Source organism: Lethenteron reissneri, chromosome 26 (assembly GCF_015708825.2).
Source record: "Lethenteron reissneri isolate LAM-NWPU_2019-01 chromosome 26, ASM1570882v1, whole genome shotgun sequence".
Taxonomy (NCBI): Eukaryota; Metazoa; Chordata; class Hyperoartia; order Petromyzontiformes; family Petromyzontidae; genus Lethenteron; species Lethenteron reissneri.
The window spans coordinates 22,150,026-22,167,795 of record NC_083804.1 but is presented as its reverse complement, the minus strand read 5'-3'; the positions used below and the strand labels follow the sequence as shown (position 1 = coordinate 22,167,795).

The 17,770-nt window shown below is 42.4% G+C and overlaps 2 protein-coding genes across 2 annotated transcripts; both read right to left on the bottom strand.

The window, feature by feature from the left end:
• Positions 1–408: 408 nt before the first annotated feature.
• EIF3F (eukaryotic translation initiation factor 3 subunit F) lies at positions 409–5,271 on the bottom strand. Its single transcript, XM_061560586.1, has 8 exons — positions 5,082–5,271; positions 3,626–3,696; positions 2,454–2,533; positions 2,218–2,355; positions 2,030–2,121; positions 1,553–1,689; positions 1,303–1,416; positions 409–757 (listed from the first exon to the last, which is right to left on the bottom strand). The coding sequence occupies exons 1-8, from the start codon at positions 5,191–5,193 to the stop codon at positions 677–679; spliced, it is 825 nt and encodes a 274-aa protein (XP_061416570.1). The 5' UTR covers positions 5,194–5,271; the 3' UTR covers positions 409–676.
• Positions 5,272–9,805: 4,534 nt separating this feature from the next.
• Positions 9,806–16,860, bottom strand: LOC133347870 (uncharacterized). Its single transcript, XM_061560585.1, has 7 exons — positions 16,721–16,860; positions 13,977–14,158; positions 12,856–13,078; positions 11,824–11,904; positions 11,358–11,435; positions 10,519–10,625; positions 9,806–10,265 (listed from the first exon to the last, which is right to left on the bottom strand). Exons 1-7 carry the CDS (start codon positions 16,761–16,763, stop codon positions 10,185–10,187), a joined length of 795 nt encoding a protein of 264 aa, XP_061416569.1. The 5' UTR covers positions 16,764–16,860; the 3' UTR covers positions 9,806–10,184.
• Positions 16,861–17,770: the final 910 nt, after the last annotated feature.

The following is a 17,770-nucleotide window of genomic DNA, read 5'->3' as shown; positions in this document are numbered from 1 at the left end:
GAACACAGCCACCCCCCTCCCCAACATCTCTCCCCTGTATAAACGAGAAATGTTGGTGCAAATTTAGCTCAGCACATCTGGGGAATTGTATGACTGGCTCAATCAATAGCCATACATATCAGACTCATTGCTTGGACTCGGTCCAAACAAAGTTCAGGTATGAAAAATGTACATTCCTAAAATTATGTGAGCAAGTTTCCCAGGGATGGAACTTGCAAGTAGATTTAAAGCAGGAGTAACTTCTTACAGCAGGAAAACCGTTGTATGCTTGTACAATAACACCAAACCTTGGGACAAGTTTTAAATAAGAAATCATAATTGAAATGAAATGTAAATGTCAGGGTGATAGAGACTTGATGTGAAGATGAATGTGTTCCAGTTGCAATCAAATTAGTAACCACACAGGTACCTTTTCTTGTAATTTATTCAGGCAATATTACCTGGGTACAACCATGTTACAGATGTTTACAAAATAGATAATACATCCACATAAATGTGATGCAATTTGACAGGTAAAATTCCACAAACAACCTTACAAACTTCACTGCAACTCGAGATGTTTGTCAAACAGTAAAGGTGCACGTGTAGCAGATACGGTTTTCAGAATCCTCTGCATAAATGTAAGCTCCACCAGAGTATGCATCAGGGGGTGCGCGCCAGGAGACAACTCATGCATCTAGGCTAATGCCACCAGTTTCTCATTGAGAGCCAGCTGTGCCTTAGTCAGGTTTGAAAGGTATGTCACCATCAGCAGGTCCTGAAATACAAGCAAGAACAGTTTGTGAGGAGAGGGCACTTCAACATCTCATCAACGATACTGATACAAAAACAAAAAGCCTTGTTCCATCATCAGTCTTGTGGGGACGACAGATGCACAAATCAACATTATGTCCAGCAATCACTACTATCAAGTACATTGACAACTCGGCACACAAATGGATAGATAGTCGTTAAGTCAATAAAACAAGCACTATTCTTCAAGCATGGAAAGTCACTTTAAACACGTGTTAAACTCATCCTGGAAAAGCATTTCATCAGCAGTTTTTTTCTAGTTTTAGTAGGGATGGAAAGAGACAATAACTGCTTTAGGCCAGACAAATTAACTGCCAAATGTTTGACATTGTAAGGCAGGACTGCCCTCTAGTGGCTCTTCCAATACAGCATGCGATTGCTTAATATATCAAAATGAGAATCTTTATCCTCGAGAAATCCAGGATATTTTAATTGAAATCACTGGCAACTTCGTTTAGATCCATTTATTCTGTCACTGAAGTGTCAATAGCACGAGACAAATATCCTTACGTTAATGTTGCTGTTGATCATAGCTTCAAAGTCCTCCGGTGCAAGCTTGGGCACCTTGTTAACCAGGTCCATCAAAAAACGTCCCACGGTGTTGTCGGGAACAACCTTCCCAGACTACAGGAAACAAAAACCGCACAAACTTGAACGTGGTGTTTCAAGCATTACATGTAAAACATTTGTTCAATTGAAACACTTGCGGGTTGCCACGATAGTGAATGTTTTTTGCGGTTTCTCATGGAGCACGGCTTACTAGAACATCCTCCACGTACTGCAGAACAAGGGTCAGCATGTCCTGGATTTGCGCTGCGGCGGCGCCCACCTGCGTCAGCTCCGACGTCATACTCACGGTGCGCTTGTTGTTACTGCGCGTCCTCTGGATTATTTCCACTGTAAATGTGAGCAGGGAACGGAAAGACCTTTAAGGACGGGTGGCAATAACTTACGCCCAAAGCAGATTCAGCGGGACAAATTGCATTTGCACTTTTGTGCCACTCCCAACTACTGAACCAATAAGATACATATGATTTGTGTGTTCCGATGAAAGACCTCTTCCAGTGCATTTCACTTGTGCTGCTGCCACAAGAATGGGCAAAAACGTGTTGTCTTAAATTATGAAAATGGACACATCTATCATCTGTAGATAGGTTAGCTTTTGATTGACGTAGATATATTAAAGTATGTAAAAACAATGCGCTTTAAAACAAGTAGATTATCTGTTTTAGGTCACCTCCAATCCGTTCCGGATCGTAGTACTCGTACTTCACGGAGAGAGGCGTAAACATGACACCCATCGTTTTGCCAGGGGCACCCATGGAAGCACTGCAGACAAAACAAAGACCCCAATATAAGCATCTTGATGAAGTAAGCAAGTATGAGCAAGTATGATCAGTCTTAATGTACAAGCATGTAGATTACCTGACGTAGGCCTTGATGGACATATTCCCTCCACGTAGGGTTGTATCAATTGTAAGATGAATGGGGTTCTGGGTCTCCCGACTGTAGTACTCATGAATGAGTACGGAATGCTCCGTGATGTCGTAGCCCGTGGCATACCTGTGTAACAGATTTCATGTAAATCAAAGCATTTGCGTGACTGTCAAATGAATAAGACATTAACTGAGCATGCCATAATCGAAAATGCAGACACCTACCAGCCGACTATCTGTTCATTTGGTGTAACCTTCTTGTGCAACTCGTACATATTCTTTGCAAATTCCATGTCGACAGCAACCTGTGATGAAAATTAAAAAATGTTTACTACAGAGTCGACATAGATATAATGCAAGATTGCATAATGCACACCCTGACAAAGCCCACATATGCAATGAAGTCTACATAATATATAAATGTTACTACACAGTAAGGACTCTACATTCCTAAGGGTTTCGTTCTTGAAAATCTGTGCGAAAGTAGAATTTGCTAATGTAGATACTATGGTTATATGGGAAAATGGGGGGGTTAAGGTTCTCATGTTTGACTGAACATATGGGAGAAAACATTAATCCTGTGCTGAACACAAATAGCATCCACATAATTAAATCGTACAATAATAAACAGCTATAATACAAATAATAACAAAATAATGGATGAAATAATAACACGTAAATGTGGAACTTTTATTTACCTCACACGTCCTGGTCACTTGAAAGTTAATGATACATCTATGCATCCCTATGGCATGCCCTCAACGAGTCAACGGCTAGATGCGTACGATAATGCGTTTCGCCTGAGTGTGTCAATTACGTGTTACACAATGGCCTGGGTGCGCACACGGGGGCCCACAATCCACCAATGTGCAAGTTGCCAAATCGCCAACAGTTGAATGAGGAAAAATTTAACCCGTAAAAACAAAGTTTTTCACTATAAATCCTTTATATGCGTGGCGGCTAGAGTCCTCTCGTCCTCTGGCTTGAGATGGCTGCCACCTATGGGTCAGATGATTGCCTGCCACCATTAAGCAATTGGTAATTAAATATAAAAAAAAATCCTAAAAAGTGTAAAGTTATGGGAAAAAAATTTTCACGAAAATAAATTGTCACGCACAACGAGTCTGTGTGCAAAATGTCAGCTCGATTGGATCACGGGAAGTGGGTTAAAAAACGACCGAAAGCAAGCAAGTGAACTTAATATAAAGGATTTTTAAAAAAGGCACGAAACTCGAACTGCTGTACAACAAAAATCGCGAACAATCGAATTTCGCTAAAGAAAAACTTTCACTGTAATTATACATTTTTAAGCTACACATTACTATAGTATGTTTAAGGTAAAAAGTCAAATTTAATGCCGCACAGACAGGACATCTCATCTAGCACTTTCTACTTACCTCATCCTCAGATTCATTGTGCGGCACAGAAAAGCAGTTGGTCACTTCCACATTCTGTTTATCCACCGTTCCTACACAGCGACAAAGGAAGCAATCATGACCACCATACATTTCAGGTGTTGTAACATTACAAATTTGATGCCTGCGCTATCGTTTGTACTCCAGAGGGAGGCATTATAAAGTATGACACTCAATCAATCAAACTTATTCATACAGCACAATGCAAAAAAATGCAATATATAGTGCTTTACAGACATGAACAATAAGATTGAAATTGTAGGCAAAATAAATTCATGTTGTAACTAATTTCTAGCAAAGGCATAAAACAACACATTAAGAGAATCCTAATTAAAAGCAAGTTTAATAAAGTAGGTTTTTAGATTTATTTAAAAAGTGCTTTATGATTCTGAAGCACAGGCAATCCCTCGCTTAACGCATGTTCCCACAATGAGTTTTCGCTTCAACGCGGTTCTTCGATCGGGAACACTTTTCGCAGAACGCGCCCGCTTTGGTGTCACACGTTCACTTACATTTTCAGGACCGCATCTACCGCGTTAAACGAGTACTTACTACACAATATAACGCACAGTACAAACGCGTGAAACAGACGTTTAAGACGAGAACTCGATTTTGAAAGGCAGTAATGCTAGATAGCTATTGCACAATCAAAACTTGACAAACTATGCAGTAAGAGTAGTAAGTCAAGAGTGCTAGAATGCACGCCGACAGACACGTTACAGTACAAAGGCGATAGAAATGTGACCGGCGAAATACTGAATGTGGTTGAGACGTAGATTCGGAAATCGCCCTTCTATTACTGTATATTGAAGAAACCCGTATAGCATTCAAGTGCAGTAAGCGAGCATCATTGAACGACACGAGGGGGTGTGTGGCCAGCACTCCGCCGGGCCGCCTTTGTCTCCCCAAGTGGCGATGTTCACAACACCGCACTACTCATTTGATGCCGAGTCGATCAAGGGGAAGGGCCCAGGACCGCTTCAGAAAATCGTCGTCTGCAGCACGGTGCAACACGTGCAAGACGGTACAGACTGCACGAGAGACGCAACATGCTTTAATCAAAACAATTACAATCGCGAGTTTGTTACCTCTTCGTTTCTCTCGGGGGAGGGGGGGTGTATCGAAACGTCTACTCGATCGCCGCGGATTGACGAGAGGGGCGCAAACGGAGAACGCCCTTTCTCCCACCGCCCATTACCTCAGCCACTCAACACCATTACACACGACGACGTTCACATTGAACACCTCGACGCTGTTAAGCCGTCGCGTAATTCATCGAACACAGCTCAGTTCAGGGAGCGTCCACCGGGCCGGGGCCAAAACTAGGCCTCAAAAGCCTTGGGCCTAGGGAGGGTTCACCAACACACAACACGGCGCCACCGCTCCGAACCCCCCACCACCGTTGTGGCGACAACCTCGGCGGGCCGCTTCCCCTCACCGAGCAGCGTGCCGATGACCCGCTTGGCGTCCTCATTGCGCCGCTCGTAGCTGTCCACGACGCTGAAGAGCACCACGGGGTGAATCCGCACCACGGGTCCGAACACCGCCATGCTGGCCGCCCAAAGGAAGAGGGAACTCTCGCGAGAGTGGATATCGCGCGAGAACTTCGGGGCACCGCGAGCCAAACGAGACTTGAGCGCGTGCCCCGCCCTCTTTCTGTCTCGCGAGACCGGATGTCGGGGGCGGGGTAGGAGGGGAGGGGCAGGGTGGTGTGTGGGGGGGGAGCGTGATCGGAGTTCTAGCAATGCTCAGCGCTCCACTCACCACTGTGAATGGAATTTCATGAATTGATCATCAATATTTTATAATGGGCGCGGCAACAAAAGACATAAGCGGATAATAATTATTATTTCTATACATTTTTTATTATTTATTTTTACCTACGTGACTTTACCGAAAAAACCTAAGAGTATGAATCCTTGCAGTCACGAAAGCTTCAAATCTAGAACGGATAATACTCCTTCGTATATCTGCCCCCCCCCCCCCCCACGTATTTTTTTTATACATATCCCATCCCACACATACGCCCTGCTTCTGTGTAATGTCATCAGCATTCAACACGAACAACGCTCTGGACCGACCGGTTTCAACTTTCAGTGTCTCATCGGTAGAGTCGGACTTGCTTGAAACTCGAACCGTCACTCCCCATGTGGCTGACGGGATATGTAAACAAAAATTGATGTGGAGGAACAGATACATAAAGGAGGCTGTTTGTCTGCCGATTAATTTTTCTAAGGGGACCGTCCATAAATGACGTCACGCGATTTTGGACGATTTTTGACCCCCCCCCCCCCTTCGTCACACGGCGTCATAAAAAGTCAGACCCCTCCCTTCAAATATGACGTCACAAAGCTCCTGCCCCCCCCCCCCCCCGAAATAAAACATGCTTCAAATCGCTTTAAACTATTGTCATTGTAGTGCGTATTTAATGTGGCGCTGCACTGATGTTGTATTAAAACGTCTATTTAATTAAGTACAACGTGTTGTCTATACTGTATTATTTAAAGTTGCTGCATTTTTACGTGACGTCACATTTCTCACCCCCCCCCTCCTCGTCACACATCGTCACAAATGTCTGACTCCCCCCCCCCCCCAGGTGCGTGACGTCATTTATGGACGGCCCCATGGTGGAGATCATTCTACAGAGGGCCCAAATAGGACGTTCAAATTGTTCACGCAGTCACAGATCTCTAGCTGGGGCACGCATTAGCAGGCATCTCAGTCACTGCTGTCTATTCACGACGCAGTGGCAGAGGTCACTGAACTCGTGCTACTAAAAGCACAGTGTGATGGTTCCCTCTAGCACCCAATTAGTGCCAGCTAGGGTGCATATTTTATATGTATTTAAAAACGTCGAGGTGAGCCGATATGTCCATTGTTATACTGTCATTATGTGTATTCTTATTTTTATTTATAATACATGCTGTCCATAACATGGCTCGCATTCGATAACACCTGTTATGAATGATGGTCACCCCTTCAAACCCTAACCAGACTCAAATCCGCTTATCTTCTGAGATCTGGCGAATACCATTAACCCTAATCTGAATAGTGTACTGCACTATAATAAAATAAACAGACCTTAGTTCGCCTCTTCACATGACAATAATCACAGCTTTTCAAGCTTTAGACTCTTCAAATCGATTTTCTCCAAGAAGTTTATGTAAAGAAGTTAACGATTGGCAGAGCCGTCCCTAGGTTCGGCGAATCGGGGCGACCGCCCCAGGCCCCGCGCTTTGGGGAGCCCCGCGCTTCGACGTCACAGGTGTCAGATGTGGGATTTGCAACGGGCCTGCACCGCTACTACGAACGGCCCTAAAGATTGTACATATGCAGATAAAAGTTTAGCCGTATCGATGCCGTGAATATTCTATGGTTCTTTCGGTAAAGTACATTGAAAAAATAAAAAATAAAGTAATAAAATTAAACAAAGTGATTAAAAATATCAGTCGTCATCAGGATCTGCCGATTATATCAGTTGCTGATGACGACCGCTTGTATTGCGATCGACACGTCGTGTTATTTTTAATCACTTAATTCTTACTATTATTCCTTCTATTTGCTTGACTTTACCGAAATAACCATAGAATATTAATTGCTGCAGTCACGAAAGTTTGAAGTCAAAATTTAGATGCTGTGAATTTATTCAATGTGTGGCCACTGGGTGGCAATCGAGCTCTAAGGCTACCACGTGTCTATACAGCCCAAACCTACATGATTATAATTATTGTGTAAAGTAATTTTTGTTGGCATTTTGTATTCCTATGACAGAATAGTAGTATATATATTTTTTATAATAAACAGTTCTAACAAAAACATCAACATTCCTGAATTGTGAGTCAATACACAATTGTTACAGGTGTGTTTTGACAGCCAAGTTAATGCAAAATATCACATTTTTGATGAACATATAATTTACTTTTTCTTGGTTCTTTCGGTAAAGTCACGTAGAAGGGAAATAATAAAATAATAAAAAATTAAAAATGATAAAATAATTTTCACGACGTTTCGGCCACAACGCAAGCAGCCGTCCTCAGGTGAAGAACAGGTCTGTCGGGAAGACAGCGTGTGAATGAAACACCCCAGGCTTGGAGCGTATATTTAAGCTGGGTTGGAGGGGGAAGAGCGCCATAGAGTTGCGGCATCTCTTCAAAAATGTGAGAGACTCGATTAACTGAGCCTTCTTATCCCGGAGTTTGTTGAAGGATCTTAAAGTTTTGTGGAATCCCACCCCGTAGTGGCGGTTAAATTTCGATTTAAAGCTTTCGTTACTGCAGGGATTCATCTTCTTGATTCTTTCCATAAAGTCACGAAGAAGGGAAATAATAAAAAAAATAACCTGAGGACGGCTGCTTGCGTTGTGGCCGAAACGTCGTGAGAATTATTTTATAATGTTTTATTTTTATTATTTTATTATTTCCCTTCTACGTGACTTTACCGAAAGAACCAAGAAGATGAATCCCTGCAGTCACGAAAGCTTTAAATCGAAATATATATATTACTCTGGAGAAAACTTTAATAATCACGTATCCCACCAACCCACACTGACCGATATGGTGAACTTATGTTCAACGAAGCCCCCACAACCTAATGCATCAAATTTGAATTCGATGTTGGGCCAAGTTGGCCTTTTATCTCCTGTCATGTTCCCCTTCAGACCCAGAAATGTGAAAAGGGGAATGCCACGTCGATGTTTACGATTGTTGTTGTTAACATGGGTGGTCAACCGTGCCCAATAATATGATCAGTTGATTACAGCAGCTCTCCTGATGGTGTCAGAGAGGAGCTAAGCCATTTTAAAAAGTTAATCTCAAAAAGAATTTCATTGCATCGGTAGGGACACTGAGAAAAAAAAACATTGACCCATAGGCTCTCTCGCCATCTGGCATGGTTTGTCATGTACAGCACGTGCAGAGCAAACGACGGTTCTTCCGCATATCTTTCAAGGCGGACTTACCCAGAGAGTGACTTCACGTGTTTTCACCCAGAATACTTAAAAAAAAAGATTCAACGTCACAAGTAGATTGCATACTTTGCTTAGAGGATGTTCGGGACATCCTCACACACAAACACCACACAACCACGGGTTAAGGGTCACGGGAGCGCGGGTTATGTGTCACCGGGGCGCTGCAATGGCACGCCACCCATTCCGATTATTGAGTGGACGACACTCCGATTGTATTGGCCCCCAGGGGGATTAGCAGTAGAGCGGTAAGCCCGAGAAGGGAATGAGTATTCTTTGGGTCATTCGGTAAAGCCACGTTTTACCGAAAGACCCAAAGAATATGAATGCCTGCAGTCACGAAAGCATTTTTAAGTCAAGACTTAAGGGAATGTGTTAACAAAGGGCGGGAGATGGACCATATAAGAGAGACGATTTGGAGGGATCGAGGTTGGTTGTCGATGATGAGTGGAAGTACGGTGTGAGTTGCCTTGAGAATAAAGATCTTGCTTTAACCATCTCAAGTCTCCTCTTCACTTGTACTGTAAACATCTGTGTTTGAAGTCCGGTATTTTACGTAAAACGTACACTTCATACTTGACAGCCGAACGTTATGACTGTACTGCGGTTTGCAAATGTATGCCAGTTACATATTTGCCAGCTGATTTTTTTTTTACGCAATCATTATTGAATAAGCTGAGACTATTAATATTGTGGTGCTGCATGCAGTTTGATCTAGGAACTTATCAATGCTGGTTGTGTACTCTTCTAAGGGCATGAGCTTCTTGATCATCTTGCCATATAATTGCACATACGTTGAGGAGCTAGAACGAATTCTATCTGGTGGTCGAGACCAACTATGGAGCGGGCAGCCAAAGAAAGGAACACACCCCGTTTGTATAGCTACCAAAGAGATAATCCCATTTGCAAGAGCCAGATGGATGGTTCCATCGCAAGACAATGATATATGACAACCGTCCCACCTGATGACGATCGCTTGTGTTGCGATCGAAACGTCGTGATTTATTATTTTTCTACCTACGTGACTTTGCCGAAAGAACCAAAGAGTATGAATTCCTGCAGTCACGAAAACTTCAAATCAAGATTGATATGACAACAGATTATGGAGGAATGACTTCATATAGTAGTGGATATGTTATGCATGATGATGACGACGCAATTGAATGAAGAACAATACAAATTCAATCAATTACAAAATCCACAATTCTATTCACTTTATTTGATATAATGTATACAGTGCTCCCAAAAATTGTAAACATTTAGTTCACACCGAATTGCCGTCAAGTTTCTACGCGTATTTGAAGTGGAGTAAAACGCCGGCTAGCAAGATGAATAAAAGGAGAGGCCGAGCCCGCGAGATACGGTTTTAATAAAACTTTATTTAAAAACAATATCCCTGTATACTGTACAGCATATAATACATACGTTAGTGTAAAAAATAATTGGTGATACATCTGTGTTAAAAGATCATACAGCTTTGATATGTATTTATATTTAACGTGACATCGGTAAATATATGTAAAGCAACTTGGGGGTTTTTCACAAGCCATGTGATTGATGTTGGAATGAGGAAATGTACTACGTTGCAAGGCATGGGTTTTTCTCATCTTTATTTGTATGTGTCCTTCCTTCTTCCTGTGTCTTTGTCCTCTTGCACAGCTAACAAAATACAATAGAAAATAACCGTAAATACGCATATCACCGACATTACATATATCTATTACATGGTAACATCCTTGATTCAAAAGTTGCAAGATTTGAATTGTCGGTTTGTTATTTGCATCGCTTTTTATCGTAGCAAAATAAAGTTTCATCTGCTTGCATAATCCTGTTTTTGTTAGCTGTGCACACAATGTGCCATTGTCTAGGTCATCCTGTAAAAAATATAATCAGCATTACATTCAATACTTACAATTTTAAGGATGACGACAACAAGGAGAAATGATGCCAAAAGCATGACGACTACTATAACCACCAACAAAATTTCTTCAGATTTTATGGTGCCGTCTGGAAACAAATCTGAAACATAAAATATACCATGCAAAAATTAGAATGCAACACGAGACTATGCGATTTATGTATTTGTATGAAATTCACCTTTTGGACATTTATACGTGAGGTAATGTGATCAGAAATAACCGAATGCTACGTTTCAACAACCATTGGGAAGCAGCTCTAAGCCATGCTGGGCTATTCCAAGAAAGGCCTAACCACGCTGATGTATTGTCCCAGCAGAGCTGCAAGGCTCCCTGGACATAGACTTATCCGAGGTTGGGAGGAAGTGACGATTAATTTTGTAACAAGCCTGAGCATACACTTGGTTAAGGTTATGCCATCCCAAGTTGGGTGGAGTGGTGGTGCTTTGGTTTGTGATGTCACGACCATTTTCGAGCATGCCCCCTACACCTAAGCAAGTGTCTCACTCACACAAAAAGGCCACGCAGCTCGCATAAGCAAGCGACACGCAGGCTGGTTTGGTGCGGGCTTGATTCAGTCAGGCGACCATGAAAATCTGAGATGAGTTAACTTTGCCCAGTGCACGAATCAGGCCAGCTCATTTCTCAGTGGTTGTGGAAATGTGGCCCACGTCATTGTAATAGAGCTTCTTTTCTCATGCATATTCTTACATTTTGCTACAGTGTGCGGATCAAAATTCTGTATGTCGGACAAATGTCTAAAATACTGAAATATGAGTGTAAACTGTTTTTCTTTACATCTGGCATTCATTAAGATTTTGACGTGTGGTCTTACTTCTGAGTAGGTCTTTGTGAAATTCCCTGCGCAAGTCTGTAACGTTGTTGCCCTTTATCGTTGTTGAGCTTGTTTGTTCTGTAATTGCGAGCAAAACAATGTGACAGTAATTTTTCCAAATAAACAGTGTTGACTGGAGCAACATGAACATTCTCGTATTTATATTAACATAAGCACAAAGTGAGAACAGACAGCAAATGAAAATCCTAAATGAATTCAGCAATTAATATGTACGTGCAATGTATGCATGCCGCTAACAACTGTCCGTGTATAGTTTTTTTTAATATCCTGTAAATAATAATTTTCATAATAAAATATATGGAGGTTTCAAATTCTCTGCTGGTGCAATTTTTCAGGTCTATTTAAATGTGAATTTGTCAAATAACTTTAAGATTTCAGTCATCAAAAACAATAAAACTAATGCCCAGACATTCTGAAATATAGAAACAAATCATCGATGTTTTACCTGGTGTCACAAAAGAGCTGACTGATGTAATTGGTGTGTGTGTCTTGTCGTTGACTGTGCTTGCAACAACAATTCTCCTCTCTGAGAAAAAAAGAAAACAAATTCACGAACGCCAAATTGCAACCGACAAGACTGAAAAAACTGGACGTACACAGGGTATATGATGAACACTTCTGTTCCGGTCAGCTGTCACAAATGTGGGGTGATAGGGGTAGCCGAGATAAAACAAAAAACACAATACAAAACTTATGCAAATTAAGTTAAAGCAATATATTTGTTGTTCGCCTACGCAGCATAGGGGTGAAAAGAAAACAAATGTCGCCTGTGTTAATCGTTTATTAATCTGTTAGGGCACATTATGAACGTGTGCGGGCAAAGAGTCATTGAATCAAAATGAGAGAGTAGCAGCTAATAATTGAAGCCAGTACTGTGCGTTAGTAGTATTAATACTGCTATGAAGAACGGCCAATGTCTGAAACTGCACCTATTATATATTACTTGTGCTTGTGTGTTCGACTGTATCATAATTCCTTTTCTTCGTTATGGCTGATGTAGATGCAGAGCAACAACTAGTTTCACATTCAGGTGGTCTAGCCAGACAACTGGGTCAGGAGCAGCGGAGTGTATCGCTGTGATGTCTCCTTCGTATTTGTGGATCGGGCATTGCATCGTTTTGTGTTGTATGGTCTGTTCTGGATGACCACAGTCGCACAATGGAGATATTTAGTGTTTCCATTTGTGCATCAGGTATCTGCATATGTCATTTGTTGTGCAAATGTGGATTAGGGTGGAACATGAGCTTCGTGGAAGATCAATCCCAGCGATCTTCTGCGTTGGGTATTTCACAAGGTGTTTGTCTGTGTGTTATTTTGAACTCCATTCAGCTCTCCAAGATTCATCGGGGTTGAACTCGCATCGTTGAAGTGGCTGAGCCAGATAAGTGTGTTAGCCAATTGTAATAATTGCGTGAGCCAATAATCTGGCTTACTCTGCAGGTATATCACTGGATGATGTCTGCACAACATGCCGGACCTGTGACGATGAGCTGCACCTCGTGAGGAACCACTTTTCGCGAGCGCACGGGCAGGGCTTCACAGCGGTACGTGCCCGAGTCGGATCGTCTAGCCCGGCCGAGATGCAGCGTGGAGCGGCCCCGGATCGAGGCCCTCTGGCCCGGTTCACCGCGGCCAGTGCCGTTCGCGTGCGTCTCGCTGTTCAGGAAGGCAACTAGCGTTTTCTGAGGCGGCGCCCTTCCCTATGAAATGAACACGCAATCATCATCATATCGGTTGATCATTATTAAGGCTACGATATATACGCAGTAATTTTTTCGTCAATTTCACGACAAATGTAATTTAGAAAAAAATGTCACAGAATATGGAACGGGTAACCCTCCTCTGGCACCCATCTGCTGCATATCGCATTTTTGAAAGGAAATAAAGGAAGCGCCCACAATCTGATGTGTTTGCACAGCTAACTCACATTTCACACGTCTTTATTCAAATTCACGATTTCCATCACCACCGTGACCTTCTATGTGCCAAAAATTGTCGGCTTAAACATTAGACCCCCTGGGCGGGTGCCATTGACCGGCGTCAGCACATTCATCGCTTGTTTGCAGAGGTTCGAATCCAGCAGGCCGCTCGGGTTAATGCCTGGGGTGTATAAACACAAATTGAAAACTAATTTCTTTCTAACTGCTGTTTGTGTTCAGTTTGTTATCCAGTTTTTGTGTGAAAGACGTTCAACATACATACATCCGAACCATAAACTGCGTATGCCATTTGCTGCACATTGGGTACAGATTTGCCAAATTTGAAAAAAAAATCAACAATAAATGACTAAACAGGGATACACATTATCGCCTCCTACATTGTACCACGCAGAAACAGCTACCACTCGGGGTCTCCTTAGAATGTTTAAGATGGGATGTGGTGTAAGGTATGTATGTTGAACTTATTTCATACTGTACTTAGCCAACCGTGCTAATCGGATGAGTGGGGGAAGGACAACAAACTAAAAACAAAAATCAGTTTTCAAGAGACGAGTTTTCAATCCCGATTTAAAAGGTGCTTTGAGTTGCTGAGTAATATAAGGACCCTATAGATGAGTGATAAATGTATCCCCACGCTGGGATCAATGCCTCCCCATACCTTGTACCAGTAGAGGTATCTGAGAGGCTCGGTGGAGTCGGAGCCACACTCCAACACGGCGAGTTGCCCCTCCGTCACCGACACGGTCATGGTGCCGCTGCTTGATCGCCCCACGCCAGCCGGACTCCCGCGGAGTGTGCTGCCCATTGCCACTCGCACTGCGCAATGCATCAGTACTGCCACTGCGCGCAATCAGCATGCAATATTTTATTTTATTAATGCAACTGGGTAGGAGAATGAACAGGATGAGACGGGCAGTACAAACAATGGGCGAGGAGAAGAATATCTTTCGTTTGCCCAGTAAATCCTCACCAAGACTCAAAACTCATTTCAAGATGGTCATGCTGCACGTGAAAATGTGGCCAATACCGGTTCGATAGGTGTTTGGCATACGAGGGGAAACCGGACTAGGCAGGGGAAACCCATGCATGTGATTGGGTAACACTCAAAACTCTGCATAGATAAATGCAAGAGTCGTATTACACCATCATTTCCGGGTCATATGATAGCCAAACAGGTTTACAACACGAGGCATTCCCAGTCTCATGTACACATAATACTTAGCTGACTTAAGGCTGCTTAGCTTCCTATATTTCATGAGATTGGTAACAATTCATGGTGATTTGCATGTAAGCAAACAACACAGAACAAGACAATTAGTACGAAATGAGATGTAATAAAGGGATAAAACATTGCAGGCAAGACAAACTTTGCATATTATACAGATACATGAATCAAATAACGGGAGTTGGGAGTGAACGTGCCTTTTGCAGGGTGTCCACTACATGAGAGGTAGTAGCCAAAGAATGTCATCCAACGTAAAGGTATTTGATAACCAGGCTACGAATCACCTCCTCGCGATTCGATCAATTGTCACAATTTGACGTTTAAATTTCGATTAAATAATCAATTATTTTCCTCAACTGTGGTGAATGGGGTTACCGGGGTCATTGTAAACCAATTATTTTCAACATATAACGTATGCAAACCAAATATGCAGGTTTCCAAAGGGATGAAAATATTTCAAGACGTATAAGTAGATTTAGTGACCTTCATCCAAAAGTAGCTATATCATAACTGAACTGCGTGGGCTTTCCCTGATGATGAAGTGCACGATTCTATTGTGAACCTAAGGATCGATGTCTCTATCGATTCCTCAATTGATGTATCCACATATGTGCACAATATATGTTCACGGTCTTTTGCTTTCCACCAACGCGTTTTTCAGCATTCTGTTATTATACTTTGCATACGTGGCGTTTGTCTCCGCTGGCTTTACATCTGGTTCGAGATGAAAAACGAATTCATTCATTCGCTCCTCTACGGTTATTTGAAATGTGGCTGAAATCATGGCCACCTCAACCATAAACACAAATTGATCGGCGAGGAGAACACTTATCAGAATGATTTGTGATCGTCAACAATGCCGCACTCGAACTCATTGTGAACATGCATTCATGAATTGCAACTCATCCACCACCGTACACATCCCAGCAATCAGCGCATTTTGTTTAAATTGCAGTGAAATGCAAACAGCAGTTATGATGCACAGTAATAATGTATTGTTGTACGCGTATCGCCCATTGGTCACTCCACGAGGATGAGGTTCAACCCCACTCCATGCGAGCCGATCTAGCTGCCGAAGCACGGCATCATGGCTGGAACACAGAAGTCCGACCAGTGGAGGTGGGCTGCAGAGGTTTTGTGGCAACATCTACAACCAGACTGCTTAGAGACCTGGGAATTAAGGGCCAGAGCCAGCGTTCGGCAATCAAAGCTGTATCGGAGGCGGCAGAAGGCAGCAGTCAGTGGCTCTGGATGAAGAGGAAAGACCCCAGCTGGGCCCCAAAGTGAGAGGGCCAGGAGGTATGCAGTCAACAATGCTTGACTCAGGGAGGAGGACGCCCCTGCCATGCATAGTCCCATGGGATGTTGGCTACCAACAACAAGGCAACTCCTATGACTAATTGGGAATGGGACGCAAGCGTAGGATTGATCACCCTGTCGCTGGCCGCCTTTGGGGAGGGTATGAAAGGCCGAAACACCCTAGGAACCAAAGGGTCACTACTGACGATGCGCTCCCCAAATTTCACCAGGCTCACTGTTCATGAACTCTTGGAAGTGCTTGCACAAAGGATAGTAACATCTCATCTGTGTTCTTTGGAATCGAGCCATGGAGGTTAACTTGGCCACGCTTTCCACTGCTGGTCAGCGTGGGTCGATGAAGATGAGGAGCATATATGAGTGAGCATAACATAATGGATTTTGTTATGCACTTTGTCCATTGCTGCCTACAACGTAGACATTCGGTGTGATTTAGTCATCGGCATGTTACACAATGCGGTCGAGGGGTGATGCTGATAAAATTGAAACATATGCAAACTAAATTTCGATTCAAAGCTGTCCTGACCGCAGGGATTCATCTTCTTGGTTCTTTCGGTAAAGTCACGTAGAAGGGAAATAATAAAATAATACAAATTTAACATAATAAAATACATTCTCACGACGTTTCGGCCACAAAGCAAGCATTTTATGTTTTATTTTTTATTATTATTATATAATTTCCCTTCTACGTGACTTTACCGAAATAACCAAGAAGATATGCAAACAACTTAAAAAAAACACGTCACCGCGATTATATTAACTTATTGAACACTAACGTTAACATGACTACAGTACAGTACTTTATTTACACTGTCATATACCATTAGATTTTTCGACAGGTATGAAAATGTTCCTCTTACCTGCATAGATACACGCATAAGCTTGGTGCTTGTAAACGAACATGTTTGGTCGTTACCCAGAGGCAGTCTCAGTTGCAGTGATGGAACTTTTAAGTTCGGCACAAACTTATTTTGAGGGAGGAGAAAAATGTACACACGTGTACACCTCCAGGTTATATATATAAATATACTTGTGATGTTAACAATGACAGGTTTGCATTTCCTGCAACATTCTTAAAATAAACCATCTTTGTCATATGGAAAACATCCAGAAAAATGTGGGTAATTTGGTTATACAGGTTGCTGGTATATATATACACTGTATATAGGTACCATTCTTCATGAGCTCCATTATTTATGCTCAATAGTTTACAAGTGATATAACAGCAATGCATCACATAGGTAGTAGGAGCACATGCTGTACATGCATTTTACAATGATAATAAAAGTTTGTTATAAGAATACATTTGCTTTGAGTATAGTGTGTACGGTACTGTACGGTATTGTATGTGTACATCCATCGAGAAAGAGACAAGCTATTTTGTGTAATTGATTGATTTTAATTGATGAATCCATTACATGTGTTGAGTGGTGAATGACGACTCGGAGGCAGATTCCAGGTAAGGGCTTGTGCCGGTTTAATAACACAAGGAAGCAACAACTATACCAGAGGTAGGTGTCCCTACACTCGGTCCTTCACGCGGACCTCAGGCTCTATCTACTGCTAGCCTTGGCTCTCTCACTCGAGTCAGGACCGGGGGCTCAACCAACACTGCCCGACCGAGGAGAGCAGCCCTCCATGTACAGTGAGGGAAAAAAGTATTTGATCCCCTGCTGATTTTGTTTGCCCACTGACAAAGAAATGATCAGTCTATAATTTTAATGGTAGGTTTATTTATGCAGTGAGAGACAGAATAACAACAAACAAATCCAGAAAAACGCATGTCAAAAATGTTATAAATTGATTTGCATTTGAATGAGGGAAATAAGTATTTGACCCCCTCTCAATCAGAAAGATTTCTGGCTCCCAGGTGTCTTTTATACAGGTAACGAGCTGAGATTAGGAGCACA